The sequence below is a fragment of the Erythrolamprus reginae genome, chromosome 7 (assembly GCF_031021105.1).
Source record: "Erythrolamprus reginae isolate rEryReg1 chromosome 7, rEryReg1.hap1, whole genome shotgun sequence".
NCBI classification, from domain to species: Eukaryota; Metazoa; Chordata; class Lepidosauria; order Squamata; family Dipsadidae; genus Erythrolamprus; species Erythrolamprus reginae.
In genome coordinates, this window is record NC_091956.1 from 15,496,383 (window position 1) to 15,524,238 (window position 27,856).

The 27,856-nt window shown below is 41.7% G+C and overlaps 1 protein-coding gene across 1 annotated transcript; it reads right to left on the reverse strand.

The window, feature by feature from the left end:
• Positions 1-1,248: 1,248 nt before the first annotated feature.
• Positions 1,249-27,856, reverse strand: FAM114A1 (family with sequence similarity 114 member A1). Its single transcript, XM_070756559.1, has 14 exons — positions 27,777-27,856; positions 24,235-24,555; positions 23,026-23,107; positions 20,618-20,728; positions 17,869-17,978; positions 16,507-16,641; positions 14,028-14,180; positions 11,299-11,422; positions 9,951-10,033; positions 8,565-8,750; positions 7,792-7,931; positions 6,235-6,307; positions 5,604-5,657; positions 1,249-1,707 (listed from the first exon to the last, which is right to left on the reverse strand). The coding sequence occupies exons 2-14, from the start codon at positions 24,544-24,546 to the stop codon at positions 1,618-1,620; spliced, it is 1,653 nt and encodes a 550-aa protein (XP_070612660.1). The 5' UTR covers positions 24,547-24,555; positions 27,777-27,856; the 3' UTR covers positions 1,249-1,617.

The window sequence follows — 27,856 nt, forward strand, 5'->3', positions numbered from 1 at the left end:
TCTGTCTATCTATCTATCTATCTATCTATCTATCTATCTATCTATCATAATATAATGTATCCCATCTCTCATCCATCAATGTTATCATTATCTATCTACCGGTGTCTGTGTGTCTGTCTGTGTGTCTGTCTGTGTGTCTGTCTGTCAATGTGTCTGTCTGTCTGTCTGTCTGTCTGTCTGTCTGTCTGTCTGTCTGTCTGTCTGTCTGTCTATCTATCTATCTATCTATCTATCTATCTAATCATCTATTATCTATCTCTATCATAATGTGCTATCTCATCTCTCAATATTATCATTATCTACCTACCAGTATCTCTATCTCTTTCTGTCTGTCCGTCAATCCATCCATCCAAATAATCTAATCTCTGTCATCTCATCTCATCTATCAATTTTATTTATAATTATCTAACAGTATCTACCGATTATCTATCTACCGATTCTCTCTCTCTCTCTCTTTCTATCTATCCATCCATCCCTCCATCTATTCATCCACCCACCCATCCAATTATCTATTATCTATCACTGTCATAGTGATCTATCTCATCTCTCATCTGTCAAATTTATTTATACTTATCTACCAGTATCTACCTATTCTCTCTCTCCCTCCCCCATTTCATCTACCTACCTACCTCATCTGACAGCTATCCGTTTATCCATCCATCCATCCATCCACCCATCCATCCATCCATCGTTCTAGCTATGTTTCAGGTTATGTGTGATGAAAAACTGCCACCCCAGTGAGAAACATTGCTCCAAGTCTCTTAGCTCACAACAGTTTGGGCAATGAAACTTCAAAAAACACACTCAGCTCAGGATCACCAAGGAGCCCTTCCGAACCCAATATGGACCCTCTTCAGTATAAGGAACCAACATGAGCAAAAAACAGCTTGCTGGCTGGGGATTTCTAGGAGCTAAAGGTGCCAAGGTTGGCGACCCTTGATGTAATTGGGAAGAAGCAAAGACATAAGCATTTGTTTAAATAATTGACTGCTTTTTCTGCATAAGACTTTATGATGTAAGCCTACAAAAATACTGACTTGCAATCACTAATAATATTGCTAAGGCCAAGTAAACATTTCTGCTAACGGGAAGAGCGAAGGCCCACAAATAGAAAATGGATTAAGTGTCAAAAGTAAGGTCTAATGCTAGAAGAAGCATTAAAAATAAGACCCATTCTTCAGTTACATATCTTTGGATCTCTTTCCTGAATGTTTACATTTAATAGTAGGATGATAGCAAAATAAAGCCTTTCTGGCCGACTCAATTTACTCGATAAAATATTTCAGCAAAAAACAAAACAACCATTTTTTTCCCCAAAACAAAATCTAAAATATTTACTAATACATCCAAGGTGAATTTGCAGCAATAAAAACAGAATACAGTACGCCTTAAATTACTACAATAGAAATGAAGTTGCTTCTGCCTTCGCTGATTTGAACGCGCTTAAAATAATTCGTTCGGATCGAAAAACGTTTGTTTGATACATTCCGTGCAAATCCTGCATTTAGGGTCCTTCTCAAGACTCCAGAATGGCTTCTACGACATTTAGATATTAATTAATTGTACCCATCAGAAATTAAACGGATGGCCAGTTCAGAGGAAATGCCCGTTGTGTTTTCAAACCGTGGATTTGGATATGTGAGATATCTGAAGAATGGGAAGCAGCAACTGGAAAGCATCTTGAATATATGCAGTGCTGTTACAACCCTAATGGGAAAAGAAATTATCATCATCATCATCATCTTAGCATAATAAATAATAATAATAAAAATAATTAAAAATAATAATGAAAAACTGCATAAGATGTAAAATTGAAAAAGAAAAATAATAATAATAATAATTTATTTATTTATTTATTGGATTTGTATGCCGCCCCTCTCCAGAGACTCGGGGCGGCTAACAGCGACAATAAAACAGTGTACAATAGTAATTTGGTATTGATGATTAAAAATCAATTAATATAAAAACCAAACATACATACATACATACATACATACATACATACATACATACCATGCATAGAATTGTAAAGGCCTAGGGGGAAAGAGGATCTCAATTCCCCCATGCCTGGCGGCAGAGGTGGGTTTTAAGTTGTTTACGAAAGGCAAGGAGGGTGGGGGCCGTTCTAATCTCTGGGGGGAGTTGGTTCCAGAGGGCTGGGGCCGCCACAGAGAAGGCTCTTCCCCTGGGTCCCGCCAGGCGACATTGCTTAGTTGACGGGACCCGGAGAAGATCCACTCTGTGGGACCTAACTGGTCGCTGGGATTCATGCAGCAGAAGGCGGTCCCTGAGATAATGTGGTCCGGTGCCATGAAGGGCTTTATAGGTCATAACCAACACTTTGAATTGTGACCGGAAACTGATCGGCAACCAATGCAGACTGCGGAGTGTTGGTGTAACATGGGCATATTTGGGAAAGCCCATGACTGCTCTCGCAGCTGCATTCTGCACGATCTGAAGTTTCCGAACATTTTTCAAAGGTAGCCCCATGTAGAGAGCGTTACAGTAGTCAAGCCTCGAGGGCATGAGTGACTTATTATTATTATTATCTTTTTCAATTTTACATCTTATGCAGTTTTTCATATCGATGTATTTCTTGCTTTTCTAACCCAATTCTATGTTCATATGTAAATAAAAAAGATCAAACAAATAAACAAGCAAAACACACACACACACACACACACACACAAAAGGGGCTTAAATACATAATTCATATCAAGAGAAGGAAGGAAGGAAGATTAGATAAAAGAAAAACACACTCAAACAGGTTAATACCTTCCTAATCAATTTGATAGGATTTGCCAGATCTTTTTTTTTTTTAAATCGGGGGTTTATCTAATTATAAATTATGTTTATTTTTGCAAGTCTGACATCAATGAAAAAAGGTAAAGCACTCCAAACAGATGTTGTCAAGTTTCCTCTTTGTGGCGTAGGTAGGTTAATTATTCCCCTTTATTTGTTCTCTTTTGTTTACCAATTGTACCATTTATCCCAGGTTTTATAGAAGACAAAAAAAAAAATTATATTACGTGCCCACACATATTCCCTCCCCTCCACGCAGGCGCCCCCCCGCCCCCACCCCCGGGCTGATCCCTGTGCATACGTACAATGACAGGAATTAAAACCTGAGGTAATATTCAGGTGAGGTGAGGTAGAAATGTAGAAGGAATGCTGACTCAGGGTGCATCAACAGAATGATGCAATTTGTTCTACAACCTGCTCTACAACACAATCCCCTCCGTGTCCCCGCGCATGCGCACAGGCCTCATGGAAGCGTGGGAAGGTGGGGGGGGGGGGGAAACGGGCAAACGGGAAGTTCAGAAAAATAGACTTCCGGTTTGCTCGCTGTGCTGTTTTTCGTACTTCATTGCTTCCGGAAGCTTCCCTGAAGTGTGAAAAACAGCACAATGGGCAAACCGGAAGTCCCTTTTTCTGAACTTTTGGTTTACCTGTTGGGTTGTTTGTCACACTCTGGGGCTTCCGGAAGCTTCCCTGAAGTTTCCGGAGTGTAAAAAACAGCACAATGGGCAAAACGGAAGTCTGTTTATCTGAACTTTTGGTTTACCCGTTGGGCTGCTTTTCACACTCTGCAGCTTCAGGAAGCTTCCTTGAAGACTTTGGAGTGCGAAAAGCAGCACAATGGGAAAACCGGAAGTCTGTTTTTCCAAATGTTCGGTTTACCCGTTGGGCTGTTTTTCACACTCTGGGGCTTCAGGAAGCTTCCCTGAAGATTCCGGGATGCAAAAAACAGCACAACAGGCAAACTGAAAGTCTGTTTTTCTGAACTTCCGGTTTACCCCTTGGGCTGTTTTTCACACTCTGGGGCTTCAGGAAGTTTAGGTGTTGCGTAAGCATATGCATTGTCCTATGTTAATTTCAGTGTGCGTGTATGCACTGGCCAGCTGATTTTTGGCCTTGGGGAAAGCCATTTTTGCCCTCCCTTCAGGAGGCCTCTTGAAGCCTCCGGTGTGTGAAAAATGGCCCAATGGGCAAACCAGTCTCTTCTTAAAAGCCATGGAAGTTTTCTTTAAAGTGATGGCCAGAATCTTGGATTGCACCTGGCAGCTTCCAGTAGCTGGCTCAACCAAGATTGATGTGACGTGACGTGGGTGTTCTTTGATGCACTCATTACTGCCTGCAATGTTGCATTCTAGACTAGCTGTAGCTTCCAAATGGTCTTTAAGAACAGACATAGTTACAGGCAGTGATGGGCTCCTACAGGTATGGTCAGGTATGCAGAACCGATAGAAAAATTTTGAGTTTTTTTTCTTTTTCCCCCCTTCTGGGCTCTGGTTATGTTTTTCCTATCGCAGTAAATGAGGTTGAATGTGTATAATTTTAGAAGAGCTGTGTATGTGTTTACATACACATACAGTTTATATAGTAGATAATGTATATTCTGTGTGCCTGTATGTAATATGTATGTACATATATGGCATATATAAAGTTTTAAAATTAGAATTTTTTACAATTGTTTAAATTATTAATTGGATTGTTTTTCTACTGTTTTATTATGTGCTGTGAGCCACCCCGAGTCCTCGGAGAGGGGTGGCATACAAGTCCAATTAAAATAAATAAATAAAATATATACATAGAATTAAATTGTATTTTTTGGATGATCAGTCATAGTAAATAGATAGGGAAATTGTATCTCTTTGAGGCAAGGAGAGGCCGGGCACCCTAACCCTAACATAAACCCCTTGACGTGAATGACGTCAAGTTGGCCACCTTTACACCAGTCACATGACCTTTAAGCAACCCCCGGTCAAATGATCATCAAAGCACTCCCACCGGATCATATGGCTGGCAAGCCATGCCCACAAAATAAGCCAAGCCCATAGCATGATAGTAAAATTTTTGGCAGCCCTTTACTGATTACAGGGCATAGAAACATAGAAGTTTGACGGCAGAAAAAGACCTCATGGTCCATCTAGTCTGCCCTTATACTATTTTCTGTATTTTATCTTAGGATGGATATATGTTTATCCCAGGCATGTTTAAATTCAGTTACTGTGGATTTATCTACCACGTCTACTGGAAGTTTGTTCCAAGGATCTACTACTCTTTCAGTAAAATAATATTTTCTCATGTTGCTTTTGATCTTTCCCCCAACTAACTTCAGATTGTGTCCCCTTGTTCTTGTGTTCACTTTCCTATTAAAAGCACTTCCCTCCTGAACCTTATTTAACCCTTTAATAACAACAATGCATGTAGGAAGCATAATAACAATGCATGTAGGAAGTGACTAAGGAATGGAATCATAATAGAGTTGGAAGGGACCTTGGAGGTCTTCAATCCAACCCCCTACTCAAGCAGGATAACCTCTACCATTTCAGACAAATGGCTGTCCACTCTCTTCTTAAAAATATCCAGTGATGGATATTGTCCCACAATGTCTGAAGGCAAGCTATTCCACTGGTTGATTATCTTCACTGCTAGGAAGTTTCTCATTAATTCCAGATTGCTTCTCTCTTTGATTAATTTCCATCCATTGTTTCTTTTCTTGCTTTCTGGCGTTACTACATTTTCATAAGGTATCAATGCAGGTGAGAAGTTGACCGCCAATTGGCTCTTTCTGTAAATTAGATGTAGAAATCACTTACCTCTGATAGTACACTATTGACCATTGGATTAAGAACTTCAGCTTTTTTGTCACTCTGTTTAAAAGAAAAGACAGAGAAAGTTAGCATGGTGTAAAAGATAAAAATTATTTTTGAATATTTGTTAGTGAATGTAGTGAAGGAATTTATATTATTACTAGAATTGCATAAGTGGAAAAATGAATTTGTATTAATAGTAAGAGTACAAGAAATGAAGAATATAGGTCATGAATGATATATGGAAAATTGAATAACGAAAAGAGGAAAGATCATGTGTTTGATGATTAAAATGATAGAAGAAGGGGGGGGAAAGACGGCTAAAATAAGAGACAGAAATAGGAGGGGGAAAGAGTAAAAATGGATATTAAAATGACAGGAAGAATGGGAGAATTATGAGAAGGATTACAATGGAAAGATGAGAATAGACATGTGTTAAAATCAGAAATGAAAATGAATTGTAATTATTAAGAATAATATTGTTATAATTATTTATATTGATATGTATGAAACCCAGAAAACAAACTTTTCACAACATGAGAAATGTAAAAATAAAAAATAAAAAACTTTTACTTTACTAGTTAAAGAATAACACCTGAAGTAATAAATAAATAAATGAAATAGTGTAATCACTTACCGCAACCAAAGTCAAAACATCGGAGAATTGTTTCGAGAGGGATGACACTTCATTACACATCCTATTTGTTAAACTGTTGAAAACATAACGGGAATATGAGCCTTTGTCAATCCTAATCATCATATTCTTGAATATTTCAGACAAAACTGCAATCTAGGTCAGGGGAACCTTGGCAACTTTACGACTTGTGGACTTCAACTCCCAGAATTCCCCCAGCCAGCAAAATATCTCTCATCCTCCATGTTGGCTGAGGAATTCTGGGAGTTGAAGTCTTAAAATTGCCAAGGTTGGATACTCTGATTTACATGGTCCTTAAATCAGAGGTCTTCAAACTTGGCAACTTTAATACTTGGGGACTTCAACTCCCAGAATTCCTCAACCAATAAAGCAAAGCTGGATGAGGAATTCAGGGAGTCCACAAGGCGTAAAGTTACCAAGATTGGAGACCGCACATCGAGATGATTAACCAATTCATTATTAGTAATTTACACAAAGGATATGAGTATCCTTTGTCTACGGAGTCTACGGAGAGGGGCGGCATACAAATCTAAATAATAATAATAATAATAATAATAATAATAATAATAATAATAATCCCTCATGCTGTCCTGTGTTTGGTATTTATATGGTGCCTGTTGTGTGTGATTTTTTTTAGTTATTAGAAACATAGAAGCAGAAAAAGACCTCATGGTCCATCTATTCTGCCCTTATACTATTTCCTGTATTTTATCTTAGAATGGATATATTTATCTCAGGTATGTTTAAATTTAATTTCTGTGGATTTACCAACCATGTCTGCTGGAAGTTTGTTCTAAGCATCTACTACTCTTTCAGTAAAATAATATTTTCTCACGTTGCTTCTGATCTTTTCCCCAGCTCACCTCAGATTGTGCCCCCTTCTTCTTGTGTTCATTTTCCTACTAAAAACACTCCCCCCTGAACCTTATTTAACCCTTTAACATATTTAAATGTTTCGATCATGTCCCCCCCCTTTCCCTACAGATTGAGTTCATGAAGTCTTTCCTGATAAGTTTTATGCTTAAGACCTTCCACCATTTTTTCGCCCATCTTTGGACCCGTTCTATTTTATCTTTGTGTAGGTGAGGTCTCCAGAACTGCCAAAGTATTCCAAATGTGATCTTATCAGCGGGATCACAATCTCCTTCTTCCTGCTTGTTATACCTCTAGCTATGCAGCCAAGCATTCTACTCGCTTTCCTTACTGCCTGACTGCACTGTTCACCCATTTTGAGACTGTCAGAAATCACTACCCCTAAATCCTTCCCTCCTGAAGTTTTTGCTAACACACAATTGCCAATACAATATCAGATTGAGGATTCCTTTTCCCCAAATGCATTATTTTACATTTGGAAACATTAAATTACAGTTTCCATTGCTTTGACCACTCACCACTCAACAAAACCTGTGTGATCATGTGACAACACAAGCCCAAAATGAACCTATTACGACAAATGAATGAACAGGTGGAGGAATGAATGAATGAATGAATGAGTAGTAACCATTGATCAGAAAGAACGGCAAATGAAAATATATTCACTTTGTTAGACCTCGAGCTTGGTCCAAGGCTGGTTTTTCAACTTCCTGTCCATGGAGAATTAATTCTGCTAACTTATGCAATTGTTCAATGCAACGCGCTGTTACTTCGGCCAGGCTTTCAATGGACAACATGTAAAGTTCCTTGAAAGAAAGAAATGTTACTGATTAGCATAGATGCTCAGCATATTACAAGACAGTACATTTTACTAAATAGCACCGATGCTAAGTCAATTCGTGTTGTACATGTGAAGAGTTGGGAGTTGAAGTCCCCAAGTCTTAAAGTTGTCAGGTTTGAAGACCTCTGCTCTAAGGCCTGCGTAAATCAGAGGTGTCCAACCTTGAAAATTTTAAGACTTCAACTCCCAGAATTCCTCAGCCAACATGGAAGATGAGAGATAATTTGCATGACTGGCTTGGGGAATTCTGGGAGTTGAAGCCCACAAGTCATCATGATTCTAAGGTGTTTCTAACTCTGTCCCTGCTCTTATTTATTAGCAGGCAATGACAAAATCATAGAATCATAGAGTTGGAAATTACCTAAGACTGGGGTAGGCAAAGTTAGCTATTTTATGACGTGAACTTCAACTCCCAGAATTCCTGAGCTAGCATGATTGTCTCAGGAATTCTGGGAGTTGAGGTCCACAAGCCACAGAAGAGCCAACTTTGCCTAACCCTGACCTAAGAAGTCCTTGAGTCCAACGGCCTGCACACTGTAGGAATCCTTACACCATCCTCAATTGACAGTCATCAAGGAAAGACCTGGTCATCACTCACCTCTACAGTTATGGTTCCTTTTGTTTCTGTCTTTTCAGGCTCTCCCACCTGAGATTTTTCTTCAGTCACTTGCATTTCTACAATTTCATCATTCGCTTCTTTAGTTTGGCCTGGTGGGTTCTCTTCCAGGTCTCCAGATATGGAGATACTTGCCGTTTCTAAGGCAACATAAGCCTTCTTTCTGGCCTGCAACATAACCATAATCAAAAGTGGCGGAGAGTTATTATTGTAGTATGGAAATGCATTGCTTCAGAATGGTACATCTGGATTCCAACATACGTTCTTAATTTCCTGGCAGAAAATACTCCAGAGTCACATGTGAGATGGGTGGCTACATTAATTCATTCATTGGTTCAACCATCCAGTCATCCAACTTCCCAACTACCCAACCATCCCATCATCAAATACCCAACCAACAATCCAACCACCCAACCTACCATACAACCACTCAACCAACAACTCAACTACCTAACCACCCCACCTAACCACCAAGCCAACAATCCAACCACTCAACCATCCAACACCTAACTCAACTACCCAACCCAACACCCAACCAACAACTCAAGCACCCAACCAACAATCCAACCATCTAACCACCCAACCAATAACCCAAATACATAACCCAAATGACCAACTAACCACCCAATCATCGAGCCAACAATCCAACCAAAAAACCAACCAACACCCAACCTAACTACCCACCCCAACACCCAATCAGCAACTCAAACACCCAACCAACAATCCAACCATATAACCACCCAACCAATACCCAAATACCTAACCCAAATGCTCAACCAACCACTCAATCACCCAACCAACAACCCAAACACCTAACCACCCAAATACCCAACCAACAACCCAACCACTAAACATCCAACCAACAATCCAAACACTCAACCACCCAATGACCAATCCAATCAACCACCCAACCAACAATCCAAACACCTAACCACCCAAACATGTAATCAACAATCCAAATACCCAACATCGAACCAATGATCCAACCACACAACTACCAACTCAACTAACCAACCCAACATGCAAACACCCAAACAACAACCCAAGCACCCAAATACCCAACCACTCAATCAACAATCAACCAACCAGGTCACTATGTTTCCAAGATGTTATACCATTGCATTTGTAGAATTTCTAATGGATTTCTTCCCCATAAATTCCCATTCCTAATCTTGACAGTTTTCATCACTCTTTTGACTCTGCATTAATTTGGATCATAAAATTCCAGATTTTATATTGCAGATTATAGACCGAATTATTCCACGGACTTTTGGCTCATCAGAATTGGCATCTGACAATTAAAGATCATTGCCCTGAGCTATCGAATAAGCAATACCTTCAAAGATTTCAATAAACAGCATTCCCTACCTTGTTAAGTTTATCAGGTGTGGCAGCGACGTGTAGTTCAAATAGCAATTCTGTTAGTGTTGTAATAAACTCGTCACTTGCATCTGCGGCAATTATCAAGGAAAAAGAGTTGAATTAAGAGAAAAACATTCTTTCTGTGCCTAAACAAAGGGATTCTAATTAAATGTGTATATTTTTCTCCTTTTTCCTTGATCATAGTTTAGCAAGCTAATACCATTTTTGTCCGGTAACCATTTGGTGTTTTTTTAGTAACCAATGTCTCTACTTCTAAGCTTAGAAGCAATTTTAGTCCTCGACACCAAGAAAACTAAGAACAATGAACCAGTGGAACAGTTTGTCTTCAGATGTTATGGGAGCTTCATCACTGGAGGCTTTTAAGAAGAGACTGGACATTTGTCTGAAATGGTATAGCCCAGGGTCTCCTGCTCAAGCAGGGGGTTGGACTAGAAGACCTCTAAGGTCTCTTCCAAATTCTATTATTCTGCATTCTAACTAATTTACTGGGCATTACTGTCCTCTATGTCCTAACTCAGGTGTCAGCAACCTATGGCTCCAGAGCCACTTGCGGCTATTTGAGCTTTCTGCTCTGGCTCCCTGTTGGGTGATCCCACCACTGAGCTATGCTGGCTCAGGAATTCTGGGAGTTGAAGTCCATAATCCTAAAAAGGTCATAGTTCCCATGCTGTGTCGGGAATTCTGGGAGTTAGAAACACAGAAACATAGAAGATTGATGGCAGAAAAAGACCTCGTGGTCCATCTAGTCTGCCCTTATACTATTTCCTGTATTTTATCTTAGGATGGATATATCTTTATCCCAGGCATGTTTAAATTCAGTTACTGTGGATTTACCAACCATATCTGCTGGAAGTTTGTTCCAAGCATCTACTATTCTTTCAGTAAAATAATATTTTCTCATGCTGCTTCTCATCTTTCCCTCAACTAACCTCAGATTGTTCCCCCTTGTTCCTGTGTTCGCTTTCCTATTGAAAACACTTCCCTCCTGAACCTTATTTAACCCTTAAACATATTTAAATGTTTCGATTGTGCTCCCGTTTCCCTTGGGTCCTCCAGACTATACAGATTGAGTTCATTAAGTCTTTCCTGATAAGTTTTATGCTTAAGACCTTCCACCATTTTTGTAGCCCATCTTTGGACCCGTTCAGTTTTATCCATATCTTTTTGTAGGTGAGGTCTCCAGAACTGAGCACAGTATTCCAAATGTGGTCTCACCAGCACTCTATACAGTGGGATCACAATCTCCCTTTTCCTGCTTGTTGAGTTGAAGTCCACAAGTCATAAAAGAGCCATAGTTTCCCGCCCTTGCTTTAATAGGTCCTTCAGCAACTACCTTTTTTTATTTCTTTGTCTTGGTTTTCTGAGTCTTGCGAAAGGAAGACTGCCTTAATAGCAATCAACACATTTTTCCCAGCTTCTAGTTCCTCCCCTTCAAGAGACACCAAATACGATTGTACCTGGGGGAAAAAATAAACATTACAATACCAGATGTGTATATTTTGGGCAGATTGTTTAATCATGGCTGCGGTATAGCATGTTTGAGAAAAAGAGAGGTGGTCTGTAATGCATTACTTAACAATAAACACCATGGTTGCGAAACATTTGCAAGAAAATAATCAAGCCCAGAGAACACCAAAGGGCCCTCACTTCTAGTTCCTTCCTTCCTTCCTTCCTTCCTTCCCTCCCTCCCTCCCTCCCTCCCTCCCTTTGTTCCTTCCTTCCTTCATCTCATTCTGCCTTTCCTTCCTTCCTCCCTACTTTCTTTCATCATTCTCCTTCCTTCCTTCCTCCCTCCCTCCCTCTCTCCCTCCCTTCTCTAGGAAACAGTTGACCACACCCAGACAGTATATAAGTGAGGCTTTCTGGGTAAAGGGGCATGGAGTTCCAATGTTTGTAATGGTAGAAGTCCTAGATTCAAGGTTCTAGAAATGCTCCACTGGCAATCTGTTGTTATTCTAAATTCATCGAGCAGAGAAGCAGCTGTCTGAGGAAAACCTGGAGATCCGTGTGTGAGAGTGTGCGACAGAAGAAACATTGTCTCACTGAGGAATCTTTTAATTTGCTTTGATTCTGGGCTGCCGCCCGTTTCTTATCTCTTAGCCAATTTAATCGGGAAAGCTGCCAACATGGACTGAAATGCCTGGCTTTGCTTGTATAAATCCTGTTTTACATATAAAAGTATTTGATTTGAAATCTCGGCACGTGGATTCTTTCTTTGTTCCGATCCGAGTAGGCCCAAGCAGAAAAATTACAAGCAAAACACAAGCAGAAGAAAGGAGTTTCAGTTTCAGTTTCATAGCTCAGTACAGACTTGGAGCTGCAGAGCTAAGCCATGCCCAGACTCCTTGCTGTCTCCTTGTTGCTCACACAGGAAATACTGTTTCAGTTTCCAAACAGCCCTCAGGACACTAGCTTGATGAATACCGATGGATGCTGGTAAGCAGAGGCAGAATTTTTTTTTCTTATTTTCCTCCCCCAAAATTAAGGTGCTTATTATATTCTGAAGTGTCTTGTACAGTGGTACCTCGACATACAAGTTTAATTCATGCCAGAGCCGACCTCGTATGTCGATCAATTCGTATCTCGAACCAATGCATTTAGATTTGGCTTTTCGCACCCAGATAACTGGAAAAAATGGAATTCTTGCGCCACCTAGTGGACGCTCGGCTCGTATCCCGAATTTGAGCTCGGGTGTTGAACAGAAATTTTGCTCGCGTCTCAGCTCGTAACTTGGAATACTCGCATGTGGAGCAGCTCGTATCTAGAGGTACTACTGTACCCTGAAAAATATGGTAAGTCTAAGGGCTATTGCTAATGCTATTCTGCCAGAAACCATTTTTTGAAAAACTTCTCATTCTCCTGATTTTGTTGTGAGTGGGCCATGGCCGGCTCAGCTGGTCACAGATTTTGAGAAGGATGAGCCTGGTCCGTCTGGGTATCCTAGTCCAGTGTTTTTGCCAACTGAATCTGAGAGTCAGCGTTCCTACAATGGAGAGGAAAGACTTGCAGCAGAGAGCAGTTCCTAATCCTCCTGGATTCTGAAATCCTGTCTTTGAATGGAGCTGAGTGAGTAAAATATCAAATCCGAGAATTAATGACAGAGAATTTATGATCCTATTTTGGCCGGCTTTTGGGACCTTATTGATAACAGCTGAACTGGTAGTCGGCCTGGCATTCTGATGATCTCATCGCTGGTTTTTTTAGCATGCTTCTTGATAAAGACAATTGTATAAGGTTGCCTTGCATCGGAGTCTTAATTGTATCTTAATTATTAGTAATTAACCAGCCCGGGAAGAAAAGATTTACGCATCTTGCAGAATGCAAGATGTGTGCAGAATGCAGCTGCGAGAGCAATCATGGGCTTCCCCAGGTATGCCCATGTTACACCAACACTCCGCAGTCTGCATTGGTTGCCGATCAATTTCTGGTCACAATTCAAAGTGTTGGTTATCACCTATAAAGCCCTTCATGGCACCGGGCCAGATTATCTCAGGGACCGTCTTCTGCTCCACGAATCCCGGCAACCGGTTAGGTCCCACAGAGTTGGCCTTCTCCAGGTCCCGTCGACTAAACAATGTCGTTTGGCAGGACCCAGGAGAAGAGCCTTCTCTGTGGCGGCCCCGACCCTCTGGAACGAGCTCTCCCCGGAGATCAGAACTGCCCCCACCCTCCTTGCCTTTCGTAAAGTTCTTAAGACCCATCTCTGCTGTCAGGCATGGGGGGAACTGAGACATCTCCCCCGGGCCTATACAGTTTATACATGGAATGTTTGTGTGTATGCTTGCTTTTAATAATGGGGTTTTTAGTGTTTTTTAAATTATTAGATTTTTTCTTACATTGTCTTTGTTATTGTTGTGAGCCGCCCCCGAGTCTACAGAGAGGGGTGGCATACAAATCTAATAAATAAATAAATTAAAATAAAATAAAATAATAAAATAAATAAATAAAATAAAATAAAATAAAATAAAATAATAAAATAAAATAAAATATAATATCATAAAATAAAATAAAATAAAATAAATAAAATAATAAAATAAAATAAATAAATCTTGTCGATCTTACCTTGGCTTCACTTTCATTGGACAGAATTTCCAAAGCTTCCAGATGTGACAGACCCTGAAATTCATCAAAGAGCATCCCGTAATGTGCTGTCGGCTCCATCGTGGTTTGCTGGGCTTGCCTTTGCTTTTCTTTCTCCTTGGCTTCCCGCAGCAGCTACGAAAATACAGAGGGGAAGATTCTGATTTACAGGCCGGGATACAGATTTGACAGATGGCCTCACCTCTAGACTCAGGGCCACTAGAGACCCACGGGAAAAATAGGAAAGATAAAATCAGAAAATGATTTTTAAAAAAACACTCATACATACAAGCATACCATGTATAAATTCTATAAGCCAAGTGGGAAGGGAAATTTCAATTCCCCCATGCCTGACGACAGAGGTGGGTTTTAAGGAGCTTGCGAAAGGCAAGGAGAGTGGGGGCAACTCTGATATCTGGGGAGAGCTGGTTCCAGAGGGTCGGGGCCGCCACAGAGAAGGCTCTTCTCCTGGGTCCCGCCAAATGGCATTGCTTAGTCGACGGGACCCGGAGAAGGCCCACTCTGTGGGACCTAACTGATCGCTGGGATTCGTGCGGCAGAAGGCGGTCCCAGAGATATTCTGGTCCGATGCCATGAAGAGCTTTAAAGGTCATAACCAACACTTTGAATTGTGACCGGAAATTGATCGGCAACCAATGCAGACTGCGGAGTGTTGGTGTAACATGGGCATACCTAGGGAAGCCCATGACTGCTCTCGCAGCTGCATTCTGCATGATCTGAAGTTTCCGAACACTTTTCAAAGGTAGCCCCATGTAGAGAGCATTACAGTAGTCGAACCTCGAGGTGATGAGGGCATGAGTGACTGTGAGCAGTGAGTCCCGGTCCAGATAGGGCCGCAACTGGTGCACCAGGCGAACCTGGGCAAACGCCCCCCTCGCCACAGCTGAAAGATGGTTCTCTAATGTGAGCTGTGGATCGAGGAGGATGCCCAAGTTGCGGACCCTCTCTGAGGGGGTCAATAATCCCCCCCCCAGGGTAATGGACGGACAGATGGAATTGTCCTTGGGAGGCAGAACCCACAGCCACTCCGTCTTATCCGGGTTGAGTTTGAGTCTGTTGACACCCATCCAGACCCCAACAGCCTCCAGGCACCGGCACATCACTTCCACTGCTTCGACTGGACATGGGGTGGAGATGTATAACTGGGTATCATCTGCATACGGATGATACCTCACCCCATGCCCCTGGATGATCTCACCCAGCAGTTTCATGTAGATATTGAACAGCAGGGGGGAGAGGACTGACCCCTGAGGCACCCCACAAGGGAGTAACCTCCAGGTCGACCTCTGACCCCCCACTAACACCGACTGCGACCGACCTGATAGGTAGGAGGAGAACCACTGAAGAACAGTGCCTCCCACTCCCAACCCCTCCAGCCGGCGCAGAAGGATACCATGGTCGATGGTATCAAAAGCCGCTGAGAGGTCAAGAAGCACCAGGACAGAGGACAAGCCCCTGCCCTGGGCCCGTCAGAGATCATCCATCAACGCGACCAAAACAGTTTCCATGCTGTAGCCGGGCCTGAATCCACACTGCTGGGGACCTAGATAATCAGCTTCTTCAAAGGACCGCTGGAGTTGGAGCGTCACCACCTTCTCAACAACCTTCCCCATAAAGGGAAGGTTGGAGACTGGACTGTAGTTATTAAGCACGGCTGGGTCCAGGGAAGGTTTCTTGAGGAGGGGGCGCACAAGTGCCTCCATATAAGGAGCCAGAAAGGACCCTCTCACCAAGGAGGCGTTGACAATCTCCTGGACCCAGCTCCGTGTCACCTCCCTGCTGGCCGAAACCAGCCAGGAGGGACACGGATCCAGTAAACAGGTGGTAGAACTCACAGCTCCAATGGCCTTGTCCACTTCATCAGTATGCCTTCAACAGTATGCCTGGGATTGGTGATCCGGTAGCGGAAACGGTAATGCGTGTGCATCTGTGTGTCCCCGCCGCATGCACGTGTGCCCCTACACACCCTGACAAAAATTTGCTTTCATGCATGTGCAAAAAAAAGAAATTGGCAAAAATCGCCAAAATCTCACGTGAGGATATTCACGTGTGTGACATTTCGGCGATTTTTGGCCTTTCTTTGCTTCTGCGCATATATGGAAACAGAAATTGGTGAAAATCGCTGAAATCCCATGTGTGCAAATATCCTTGGGTGAGATTTTGGCGATTTTCGGCGATTTCTTTGCTTCCATGCATGTGCGTATTATTATTTTTACAAAAAAAGACTGAAAATTAATAAACTCTATTAAAAAAAAAGATTTTCCAAAAATCTGGAAAAAACATCTGCAAATTACTGATGTTTTATGTCAAACCTACAATGGCTAGAATCACATCCTGCCAAATCAGGTTGATTTTGATCAGGTTATCAAGACAGGACTAATTTTAGAAACGTCTTACTGAATCACTGTTGATGAGGTTAATCGCTATGCGCATGTTTCACCTGAGATAAAGACACGGTCCGTTCCATCAGTATTTTGGTTTTCTTGAATCCAGGATCGCTATCTGCTAAAACATTCATGGTTTTCTTGCCGATAAATTCCAAAGCGTCAAGTCCGCCAGTTAAAACACTTTTACCCTGTGTAAAACATGAGCAGAACACTCATGTTCATCAGCACATTCGATATATTTACTTGTGAATAAGTAAATGCCATTCATTTTAGTGTGGAGTGAAATGGAATGGAATGGAATGGGACACAACAGAGTAGGATCTTAATTGTTAGTGTAAATTTACCGTAATCGGCAAAAATTAAAATGAAATTTTGTTGCGTTCAGTTCTCAATGCAATGCAATAAAAGAAGAGAAGAGAAAAGAAAAGAGAAGAGAAGAGAAAAAAGAAGAGAAAAGAGAAAATAGAGAACAGAAGAAGAGAAAATAGAAGACAGAAAAGAAAATAGAGGGGGGGGGAGAGAAGAGGATGGGAGGAGAGAAAATAGAAGAAGAAAAATAAGAGAAAAGATAAGAAAATAGAAGAGAAGAGAAAAGAGAAGAGAAAAGAAAAAAGAATATAGAAGAGGAGAAAATAGAAGAGAGAAGAAATATTGTGTGAAGATGCACGAAAGATACACGGAAACAAAAATATTGGTGAAAATTGCTGAAATTATTATTACTATTATTATTTATATGCCTACCCTCTCCGAAGACTCAGGGCGGCTTACAACATATTAAAAAAGGTAGTAAACATCGAAATACAATTAACATTAGATTAAAAGTTACATTTAAAAGGTTACACTTAAAAACTAAAAAAAACTATTAAAACATACACATATCCATTCAAACAATCAAACAAACTCACTATACATTCATCGGCCAGAGGGCAGAATCTAAAAACCCCAAGCTTGGCAGCATAGGTGAGTCTTTAGACTCTTTCGTAAGGTGAGGAGGGTGGGTGCAATACGAATCTCCAGGGGGAGCTGATTCCAGAGGGCCGGGGCCCCCACAGAGAAGGCCCTTCTTCTAGGCCCTGCCAAGCGACATTGTTTAGTTGACAGGACCTGTAGAAGGCCGACTCTGTGGGACCTCACCGGTTGCTCAGAACCATGCTCGCTCATGTGTGTGTCCTTGCACAAGACTTCACTTGCTGGACATGTGTGGAAGCCAAATCTCATACCAACGGGTGTGCGCATGCCTGCTGGATGCACATGCGCTTCCAATGGCTTCGGAGGGCACACTAGTAGCCCCGAAGACAACAGGCCTTCACTGGCTGGCTCATATTTAAGCGATCCCCCACCAGGACTCCAAGATCCCTCTCCCAGTTACTATTACTGACCGTCCTTCTTCCTATTTTACCACTAGAAATACTTACGGTATTCTGCACAGCACTAGTGATGGTTGAGATCATTCCCCGCGATGCTGAAGGAGACGAGGATAACGCCGTGTTCTCTTCAAAATTCTGCTGTCGATCTTCTTCCACGTCTTAAAGGGAGAAACCCATTGGGGAGGGAAAAATCCAGTAAGAACACGCTTGCCGATTTCGCGAGGAAAATAAGAGTTTTCGGGCAGGAAATAAAATAATATATTAATCATTAGGACAGTGAGGAGAAGCCTCCGTGGGGCCTCTCGAGGAATCTCCTGGGAGGAAAAAGGGTCTCCACCCTCCCTGTGGTTTCCCAATCGCACACATTATTTGCTTCTACATTGATTCTTATGGGAAAAATTGCTTCTTCTTATAAACTTTTAAACTTAAGAACCTGGTCACGGAACGAATTAACTTCGTAAGTAGGGGTACCATTGTAATATATTAATCATTAGGACAGTGATGGTGAACCTTTTTTGGTTCGCCTGCCAAAAGGGGTATGTTTGGGTGTGCTAGCATGCGTGCATGTGCCCTCCCCTTCCCACCCACCCCCACGCTTGCACACTCACCCCCCTCGCGCTGCCCCCTGTGCATGCACGTTCGGCTTTCTAAAACCTGGTAGGTGAAAAAAATGCCCAAACGGGCAACCCGGAAGTTCAGGAAAATGCACTTCCTGTTTACCCATCAGACTAGAATACTTACGGGACCACCTTCTGCCGCATAAATCCCAGTGGCCGATTAGATCCCACAGAGTTGGCCTCTTCCATGTCCCATCAAACAGACAATGTCGTCTGGCGAGGCCTAGGGGAAGAGCCTTCTCTGTGGCAGCCCTGATCCTCTGGAATCAACTCCCTCTGGAGATTCGAACTGCCCCTCACCCTCCTTGCCTTCCGCAAGAGCCTTAAGACCTATCTATGTCGCCAGGCATAGGGTAATTAGTGTATCCCCCCCCCGACCATTGAAAGTTATGTGTGATTATGATTGTATAGTATCAATTGTTTTTCAGGCAATGGGTTTTAGTTACAGTTTATTAATTATTAGATTTGTATCTTTGTTGTTTCATTGTTGTTGTGAGCCGCCCCGAGTCTTCGGAGAGGAGTGGCATACAAGTCTAAAAAATTATTATTATTGTTGTTGTTGTTGTTGTTGTTGTTGTGCTGTTTTTTGCACTCTGGGGCTTGAGGAAACTTCCCTGAACCCTCCAAAGTACAAAAAATAGCACAACGGCAAAACGGAAGTGCGTTTTTCAAAACTTCCTGTTTGTCCATTGGGGGATTTTTTTTTGCCTCCGGGGCTTTACTGAAGTGTCCAGAGGGTGAAACGGCCTTTCCCAAGGCTGAAAATCAGCTGGCCAGAGTGTACATGCGCGCTGGAGCTGAAACATGGCAAAGTCTTGCGTGCTCTCCAATATGGCTCCGTGTGGCACCTGTGCCATAGCTTCACCATCACAGCATTAGGATATTAGAACAAATAAATATAATACAGTACTTCATTAGTTTAATATTTAGAAATATACATATTAAGTAATGGTGTTATAGTTAATTTTTTTTAGAGATTATTGATTACAAAGATACTAGAAATAAGTAAAAATAGTAAATAAGTGTAAAATATTAGTTTCTATATGTACTGTAAAATAACCTCAGAGGTATAAATGTATGTATATATGTTTCGGTTTTGTGTTGGTTTGTATTGTATAATGCAGTGAAAGTGCATGCACACACACTATCACGCCTGTGGGAGTGCCCATACCCATAGTTCAGTGCCTGGGGAGGGTGAAAATTGCCTACACTGCTCCCCTAGAGGCTCTCTGGAGGCAAGAAACAGCCCATTCTGGTGGGCCCAATAGGCCCATTTTTCACATTCCCCAGCTTCCAGAGGCTTCCTTAGAGCCTGAGGAGGGCAAAAACGTCCTCCCCCATTCCCCTGGAGGCCCTTCAGAAGCCAAAAATGCCCTCCTAGAACCTCAATGCGAGCTAAAAATCAGCTGGCCGGTGCACACATATGGAGCTGAGCTAGGGCAACAGCTCGTATGCCAGCACATATGGCTCCGGGTGCCACCTGTGGCACCCCTGCCATAGGTTCGCCATTTCTGGTATAATGTCTATCTATCTATCTATCTATCTATCTATCTATCTATCTATCTATCTATCTATCTATCTATCTATCTATCTATCTATCTATCTATCTATCTATCTATCTATCTATCTATCTATTGGATTTGTATGCCGCCCCTCTCTGTATACTCGGGGCGGCTAATAACAATAATAAAAACAGCAAATAAATCCAATACTACAACAACTAAAACCCCCTTATTTTAAAACCAATCATACCTACAAGCAAACATACCATGCATAAATTGTAAAGGCCTAGGGGGAAAGAATATCTCAGTTCCCCCATGCCTCATGGCAGAGGTGGGTTTTAAGGAGCTTACGAAAGGCGAGGAGGGTGGGGGCAATTCTAATCGCCGGGGGGAGTTGGTTCCAGAGGGCCGGGGCCACCACAGAGAAGGCTCTTCCCCTGGGCCGCACCAAACGACATTGTTTAATTGACGGGACCCGGAGAAGGCCCACTCTGTGGGACCTAACTGGTTGCTGGGATTCGTGCAGCAGAAGGCGGTCCCTGAAATAATCTGGTCCGGTGCCATGAAGGGCTTTATTTTGTTTGTTTTTTCTTTTATGTATTTTTTAAAGTTTATAAATAAATAAATAAAAAAAATTTTAAAAAGTTTTCGGGCAGATCTCTTGAGAAAGACAAAGACCTGTGACGATGTTTTCCGATGTCTCTGGAGGTCCTCCATCTGAAGATGCCGAGGAAGGAGCACGAGTTCGGAGAATGCCGGCTTTTTCTTTCACCGCTGTTAATCCTTGACCTGAAGTGGGACACACATAGGTATTCCTTGACTTACAATCGTTCATTTAATGTGCTCATTTAACTTCAAATCTCAATCAACAAATGCTCTGTCTTACACATCGGCAAAAAGAATCAAAACACAAAATACAAGCTTGGGGGACCTGTAGATGACCCTCACTCTGTCAAGGATCTGGGAGAACAGTGGTACCTCTACTTGCGAACTTAATTCGTTCCCTGACTGGGTTCTTAAGTAGAAAAGTTTGTAAGAAGAAGGAATTTTTCCCATAGGAATCAATGTAAAAGCAAATAATGTGTGTGATTGGGGAAACCACAGGGAGGGTTTCCTCCCAGGAGATTCCTAGAGAGGCCCTACGGAGGCTTCTCCCTGCCTTTTCCAGTTACAGTTTCAGAGACTCGGGTTTGTAAGTGGGAAATGGTTCTTGAGAAGAGGCAAAAAAATCTTGAACACCCGGTTCTTATCTTGAAAAGTTCGTAAGTAGAGGTGTTCATAGGTAGAGGTACCACTGTACTCATATCTAATTATCTAAGCGCTAAAGCCCATTGTAACAACATTGCCAAAAAAGCACTAAGAGTAGTCAATCTAATCTTGCATAGCTTCTTCTTGGCAATATTGCACTGCTAACCAGAGCATACAAAACATTTGCTAGACCAATTCCCAAATACAGCTCATCTGTCTGGAACCTGCACTGCCTCTTGGACATTAATATAATCGACAGAGTCCCAAAAAATATTTCACGAGAAGAGTCCTCCACTCCTCTGCTTGCAATAGAATATCTTATGCCACTAGACTTGAAATCTCGGGCTTAGACAATTTAGACGACTACGTCGCCTTCGAACCGATCTACAGTAAATGTAGTTCATGAAATCATCTGCCCCAACCTCCTACCTATCAGTGACTACTTCAGCTTCAGCCACAACAATACCTGAGCACACAATAGATACAAACCTAGTGCTAGAGCCCCCTGTAACAACATTGCCAAAAAAGCACTAAGAATTGTTAATCTAATCTTACGTAGCTTCTTCTCTGGCAACATTGAGCTGCTAACCAGAGCGTACAAAACATTTGCTAGACCAATTCTTGAATACAGCTCACCAGTCTGGAACCTGGTGTGAAAAGAAAAAAATATTTTCTCCATCACACAATACTAGGATGAGGGGGCACTCCCTAAAGCTCATAGGTAAGAAAGTGAGGACAAATAAAAGGAAATATTTCTTCACCCAGAGGGCCATTGGTTTATGGAATTCACTTCTGGAAGAGATTGTGACAGCTGTCAGCCTGGATAGCTTCAAGGCAGGATTAGATGGATTCATGGATGCCAAGTGTATCGGTGGTTATTGAAACAGATGTCCACGCGCCGCCTCTATGTTGAGGCAGGCAGGATTCCCTGGGGTCCCATTTGTTGGGGGTCAAGTGAAAGGGAGGGTTTTGCCTTCTGCTCAAGATCCCCATGGACAATTGGTGGGCCACTGTGTGACACAGAATGCTGGACTCGGTGGGCTTTGGCCTGATTCAGCATGGCTCTTCTTATGTTCTTATGTTCTAACCTGCATTGCATATCAGACATTAATACAATCGAGAGAGTCCAGAAATATTTCACAAGAAGAGTCCAATCTAATCTAACTGTAGTTCATAAAATCATATACCAAAATGTCCTTCCTGTTAATGACTACTTCACCTTCAACCGCAACAATACATGAGCACAAAATAGATACAAACTTAATGTAAACTTCTGGAAACATGACTGCAGAAAATACGACTTCAGCAACAGAGTGATCAATGCCTGGAATGCACTACCCGACTCTGTGGTTTTATTCCCCAAACCCCCAAAACTTTAACCTTAGACTGTCTACGGTCAACCTCACCCCATTCCTAAGAGGTCTGGTAAGGGGCATGCATAAGTAGACCAACATGACTACCATCTCTGTCCTGGAGTCATATTGTCCGCATTTATCTGTACTTACTTAGCTTATGTTTATGTTTATACCTGTACCTGCTATCTTGTACATGTTTGACAAATAAATGAATAAGTAAATAACTCAATAACTCAATAAATAAGGAAGGAAGGAAGGAAAGAAAGAGAAGGAAGGAAAGAAGGAAGAAAGGAAGAAAGGAAGAAAGAAAGAAAGAAAGAAAGAAAGAAAGAAAGGCAGAAGCCTTTTACAACATCACCTAGTGTCAATGTGACTCTAAGCCAAGGACTGATCTTAATCATAGAGGAAATAATATTTTTATGCTTAACTATGCTTAGGCAATGTTTACATAAACCGTAACTTAATATGGGTTTCGATACTTAACAACTGTAGCAGAAGCAGTTGATAGAAGGGACTTGCTCCAAGACCCCCAATTGGTCCATCCTTTTCTTTTGGGTGCAGAATCCTACGGGGGAAAAAAGTTACAGAAGCAGAAAACCATCTGCATTTGTTAAACATCGCTACCTGCAATGGAAGGAACAAATAATTAAAGAATAGGCAGCATGAGGCCGGTAAGGTAAAATTATGGAGTTCTTTGGCCAAGCTCAGAGTACATCAAGGACACCACAATTCACTCATGAGTTACATATATTCTACTCAGATAGTAATACATATTTGAAATTGGTAACTATGCAGTCAACATTTTAAACGAAGTATCTTTCAAGTCCCATATAGTGCTCCGTTATAATGGCAACAGCGTACACTTTTGGAAGCCCTGAAAGTCAGGTTAGGGATAGATCATCATGGAAAACAGCTGTCTATGTGGACATTAGGAATCAAAATTCCTCCATCTTTCCATCTACCCACTCATATAACCATCCATTCATCAATTCATCCATCCTTCACCTACATCCATCTATCCATCCATGCATCCATTCATTCACCGACCCAACCATCCATTCATCAATTCATCAATCCACCCATCTGTCCATCCATCCATCCATCCACCAACCCAACCATCCATTCATCTATACATCCATCCACCCATCTGTTCATCCAGCCAGCCACCCACCTATCCAGCCACCCACCCACCCACCCACCTATCTGTTCATCGATTCATTTATCGACCTATCCATCCATCCAACGACCCAACCATTCATTCATCAATCCATCTATTCACCTACCTGTTCACCCATCAATCCACCCATCCACCCATCTACCCATCCGTCCGTCCATCCATCCATCCATCCATCCATCCATCCATCCATCCATCCATCCATCCATCCATCCATCCATCCATCCACCCATCCACCCATCCATGTGTTTTCTCTTAAGAAGATCTTTTTGGGGTGGTGGTGGAAGGGAGTCTAAGAAGCTAAGCAAATCCTGAAACTGAAACTGGCAAACTTGAAGAAGTCTTTCCATCTCTACCATTATAAAGGCTTGAATTGGGGCTGCGGGGAAAAAATGGAAGAGGAATATTATATCTAGTGACTAGACTTTTAAAGAAAAAGGAGGATCAAGATCCAGTGACTAAGTAAACAAATCTTATCTATGAACACACCAAAGAATTATGGCCATATTATTTCTTACCAAATCACTTTCTTCGTTCAGCCCTTCCGATTCTGGTTCGAGGCTTATGGAATCACTGCACTCAGTCCCATCGTTCTTAGCTGTTTCTCTGCTGGATTGTTGTTCATTTGAAAGACCTTCCAAATTTAACACCTGTTGCTCTTCCAAGTCCTTGTTGGTACTTTCAGAAGCTTCTTCTTTACCAACTTGCGGTGAGATCTCCACTGTCTTGTCATCATGCGCCGCTGCGTTGAATGTTGAAATATTCTGCTCAGGGGGCAATATACATTGATTTTGCTCTTGAGTTGATGTTTCATCTCTGCTTTCTGACATTTTTGGGTCCTACAAAAGGAAAAAAGTAGATATATGTTTCTAATCGGTTGGAGTAGGCTTTACAAGCAAAGAAACCTAGAAGACTATATATATATAAAACATATAACTCTCATCAGCTAGCCATGGCCTTACCGGGATTTGAACTTGGGGAGTAGCTTTAACCTCTTGACCACAAGTTCTCCTCCTCTCAGATTGTACCAGGAAAGAGTTATATGTTATATATTGAGTTATATGCTTTTTATATGTAAGGCAGTAGTAGTTTTAACCTTTAACCTTTAACCAAGAGGCAAAAAGAAAGTAGTATGCTAACTCCCATGTTTGGGTATACCAGGGTGATGCGACATAAAAAAAGCATAACTCTTCACTGGCACAAGCTGAGAGGAGGAGAACCTGAGGTCTAGAGGTTAAAGCTACTGCCTTACAGGCAGAGTCCTCAGGTTCAAATCCCAGTAAGGGTATGGCTAGCTGAGGAGAACAAAATAGCTTAAAATAGATCTATACTAGTCTCCCTTTCTTTTCATTATCAGCAAAAATATGTTACACATATAGAGTATAGTTTGTCGGCTATAAAAATTTAATTGCCTTCGATATGGCCCTTAGAGGGGCCGAGAGGCAAAAAGGAAGCGGTATGCTCCCTCCCATATTTGGGTATACTAGGGGGATTTGAACTGCCGAAAAAACAATTGCTGCCAATCTGCCTTCCATTGAGGACCTGTATACTGCGCCAGCCAAAAAGAGGGCTGTGAAAATATTTACTGACCCCTCGCATCCTGGACATAAACTGTTTCAACTCCTACCCTCAGAATGTCGCTACAGAGCACTGCACACCAAGACAACTAGACATAAGAACAGGTTTTCCCCGAACGCCATCACTCTGCTAAACAAATAATTCTCTCAACACTGTCAAACTTTTTACTAAGTCTGCACTTCTTTTTCTACTAGGTTTTTCTCATCATTCCTATCACCCATTTCCTCCCACTTAGGACTGTATGACTGTAACTTGTTGCTTGTATCCTAAGATTTTTATTAATATTGTTTCTTCATTGCTTATTTGACCCTATGACAATCATTAAGTGTTGAACCTCATGATTCTTGACAAATGTATATTTTATTTTATGTACACTGAGCGCATCTGCACCAAAGACAAATTCCTTGGGTGTCCAATCACACTTGGCCAATAAAGAATTCTAAAAATTCTATTATTCTATTATTATTTGACAGAAAAAAACATATAATTTACTAGTTTGTTTACCCATGCCTTTGATACTCTCTACCACACCTGTCTACTCAGTGAAGTGAACTGATGGAGTTAAAGACATGGTTTTTAACCCACCCCTGGGAAATAAAAATAAAATAAAGCGTGCACGTGGCTTCTACTCTTGGTTCGGCTGCACATCGCTATCTAATGTGTAGTGTGAATTCTAATACTAGCTAATACTTAAGCATAAAACATATCAGGAAAGACTTAATGAACTCAATCTGTATAGTCTGGAGGACAGAAGGAAAAGGGGGGATATGATCGAAACATTTAAATATATTAAAGGGTTAAATAAGGTCCAGGAGGGAAGTGTTTTTAATAGGAAAGTGAACACAAGAACAAGGGGACACAATCTGAAGTTAGTTGGGGGAAAGATCAAAAGCAACATGAGAAAATATTATTTTACTGAAAGAGTAGTGGATCCTTGGAACAAACTTCCAGCAGACGTGGTAGATAAATCCACAGTAACTGAATTTAAACATGCCTGGGATAAACATAGATCCATCCTAAGATAAAATACAGAAAATAATATAAGGGCAGACTAGATGGACCATGAGGTCTTTTTCTGCCGTCAGACTTCTATGTTTCTATGATCCTGCAAACCTACTTTCCTACACGTGCATCGCACACAAAGGCATTGGGCCAACGGGTTCTAGAGATGACAGACAAATGGGGGCAAAGTGCTTCATCTTAAATGAGGTGGTCAGGCACTATGCCCTCCCCACCCTAAAAGCAACCCCCCCCCCCAAATCCTTGAGTCCCTGGCCTTCAGCTCCCTCCCCAAATAGCTCTGGAAAGGTTAGAAATCTCTCCCTTGCCCTGCTTCTCAATGGGATGAGTTGTCCTGGGGGCATTTAAGACAAAGAGCGGGACGGGGATGAGTGGGGTGGGTGGGGTGAAGAAATGAAGAGCCCTTTGTGGCTTAAAAAGGAGGGAAAGCAGAAGGGGGAGGGAAAGGAAGAAAGGAAATGAAGAAGAAGGAAAGGAAAGGAAATAGGAGGAAAGGAAACATAGGAAAGGAAATGAGGAGGAAATGGGAGGAAAGGAAACGTAGGAAGGGAAAGGAAAATGGGAAGGAAAAGAAAGGAAAGGAAAAAAGGAAGAAGGGAATGGACAGGAAAGAAGAAGAAAGGAAGAAGAGGAAAGGAACAATAACAAAGGGAAGGAAAAAAGGAGGAAATGGGAGGAAAGGAAAGATAACATATGAAAGGGAAGGAAGAAAGGAAAGGAAAGATAGGAAAGGAAAATGGGAAGGGGAGAGAAAGTAAGAAGGAAATAAAATAAAGTAATAATTAATTATTTTTATTTTTAAAGAGGAAAGGAAAGGAAAGAGAAGGAAATGACATACGGAAAGGAAAGAAGAAGAAAGGCAGAAGAGGAAAGAAAACTAAGGAAAGGAAGGAAAGAAGGAAAGAAGAGGAGAGGAAAGGAATGGAAAGGAAAGGAAGAAGAAGGAAGGAAAGGAACAATAACAAATGGAAAAGAAAGGAAAAGAGGAGGAAAGGGAGGAAAAGAAAGAAAGAAAGAAAAGATGGAAGGAAAGAAAGGGAACGATAACAAATGGAAAGGAAAGGAAGAAATAGAAGAAAAGGAAAGAAGAAGAAAGGCAGAGGAGGAAAGGAAAGGAAGGAAAGGAAGAAGAGGAAAGGAGATGAGAGGAATGGAAAGGAAAGGAAGAAGAAGAATAGAAAGGAAGGAAGGAAGGAAAGGAACGATAACAAATGGAAAGGAAAGTAAAAGAGGAGGAAAAGGAGGAAAGGAAACAAAGAAAGGAAAGAAAAATTGAAAGGGAAAGGTAAGGAAAAGAAAGAAAGAAAGAAAGAAAGAAAGAAGAGGAAAGGAACGATAACAAAAGGAAAGAAAAGGAAAAAAACAGAAGGAAAGGAAAGAAGAAGAAAGGCAAAAGAGGAAAAGAAAAAGAAAGGAGGAAAAGCCGGAGGAAGCTGCCGATGAAGCCCCTGGGCTCTCTTACCGCCGCCGAGCTGCCGCCGCCTGCCCGCGCCCTCTGCCTGAGCCCCGGGCTCCCCTCCCGGCCACGTCGGCAGAGGCGAG

Excerpts from the sequence above, each read along its gene's own strand:
- FAM114A1 (XM_070756559.1), bottom strand. The coding sequence starts at position 24,546 with ATGTCAGAAAGCAGAGATGAAACATCAACTCAAGAGCAAAATCAATGT. Across the intron at positions 23,108-24,234 it reads TGAACGAAGAAAGTGATTTG|GATTCTGCACCCAAAAGAAA; the intron begins GTAAGAAATAAT and ends TTTCCCCCGTAG. Across the intron at positions 10,034-11,298 it reads AGACAAAGAAATAAAAAAAG|ATGCAAGTGACGAGTTTATT; the intron begins GTAGTTGCTGAA and ends TAATTGCCGCAG.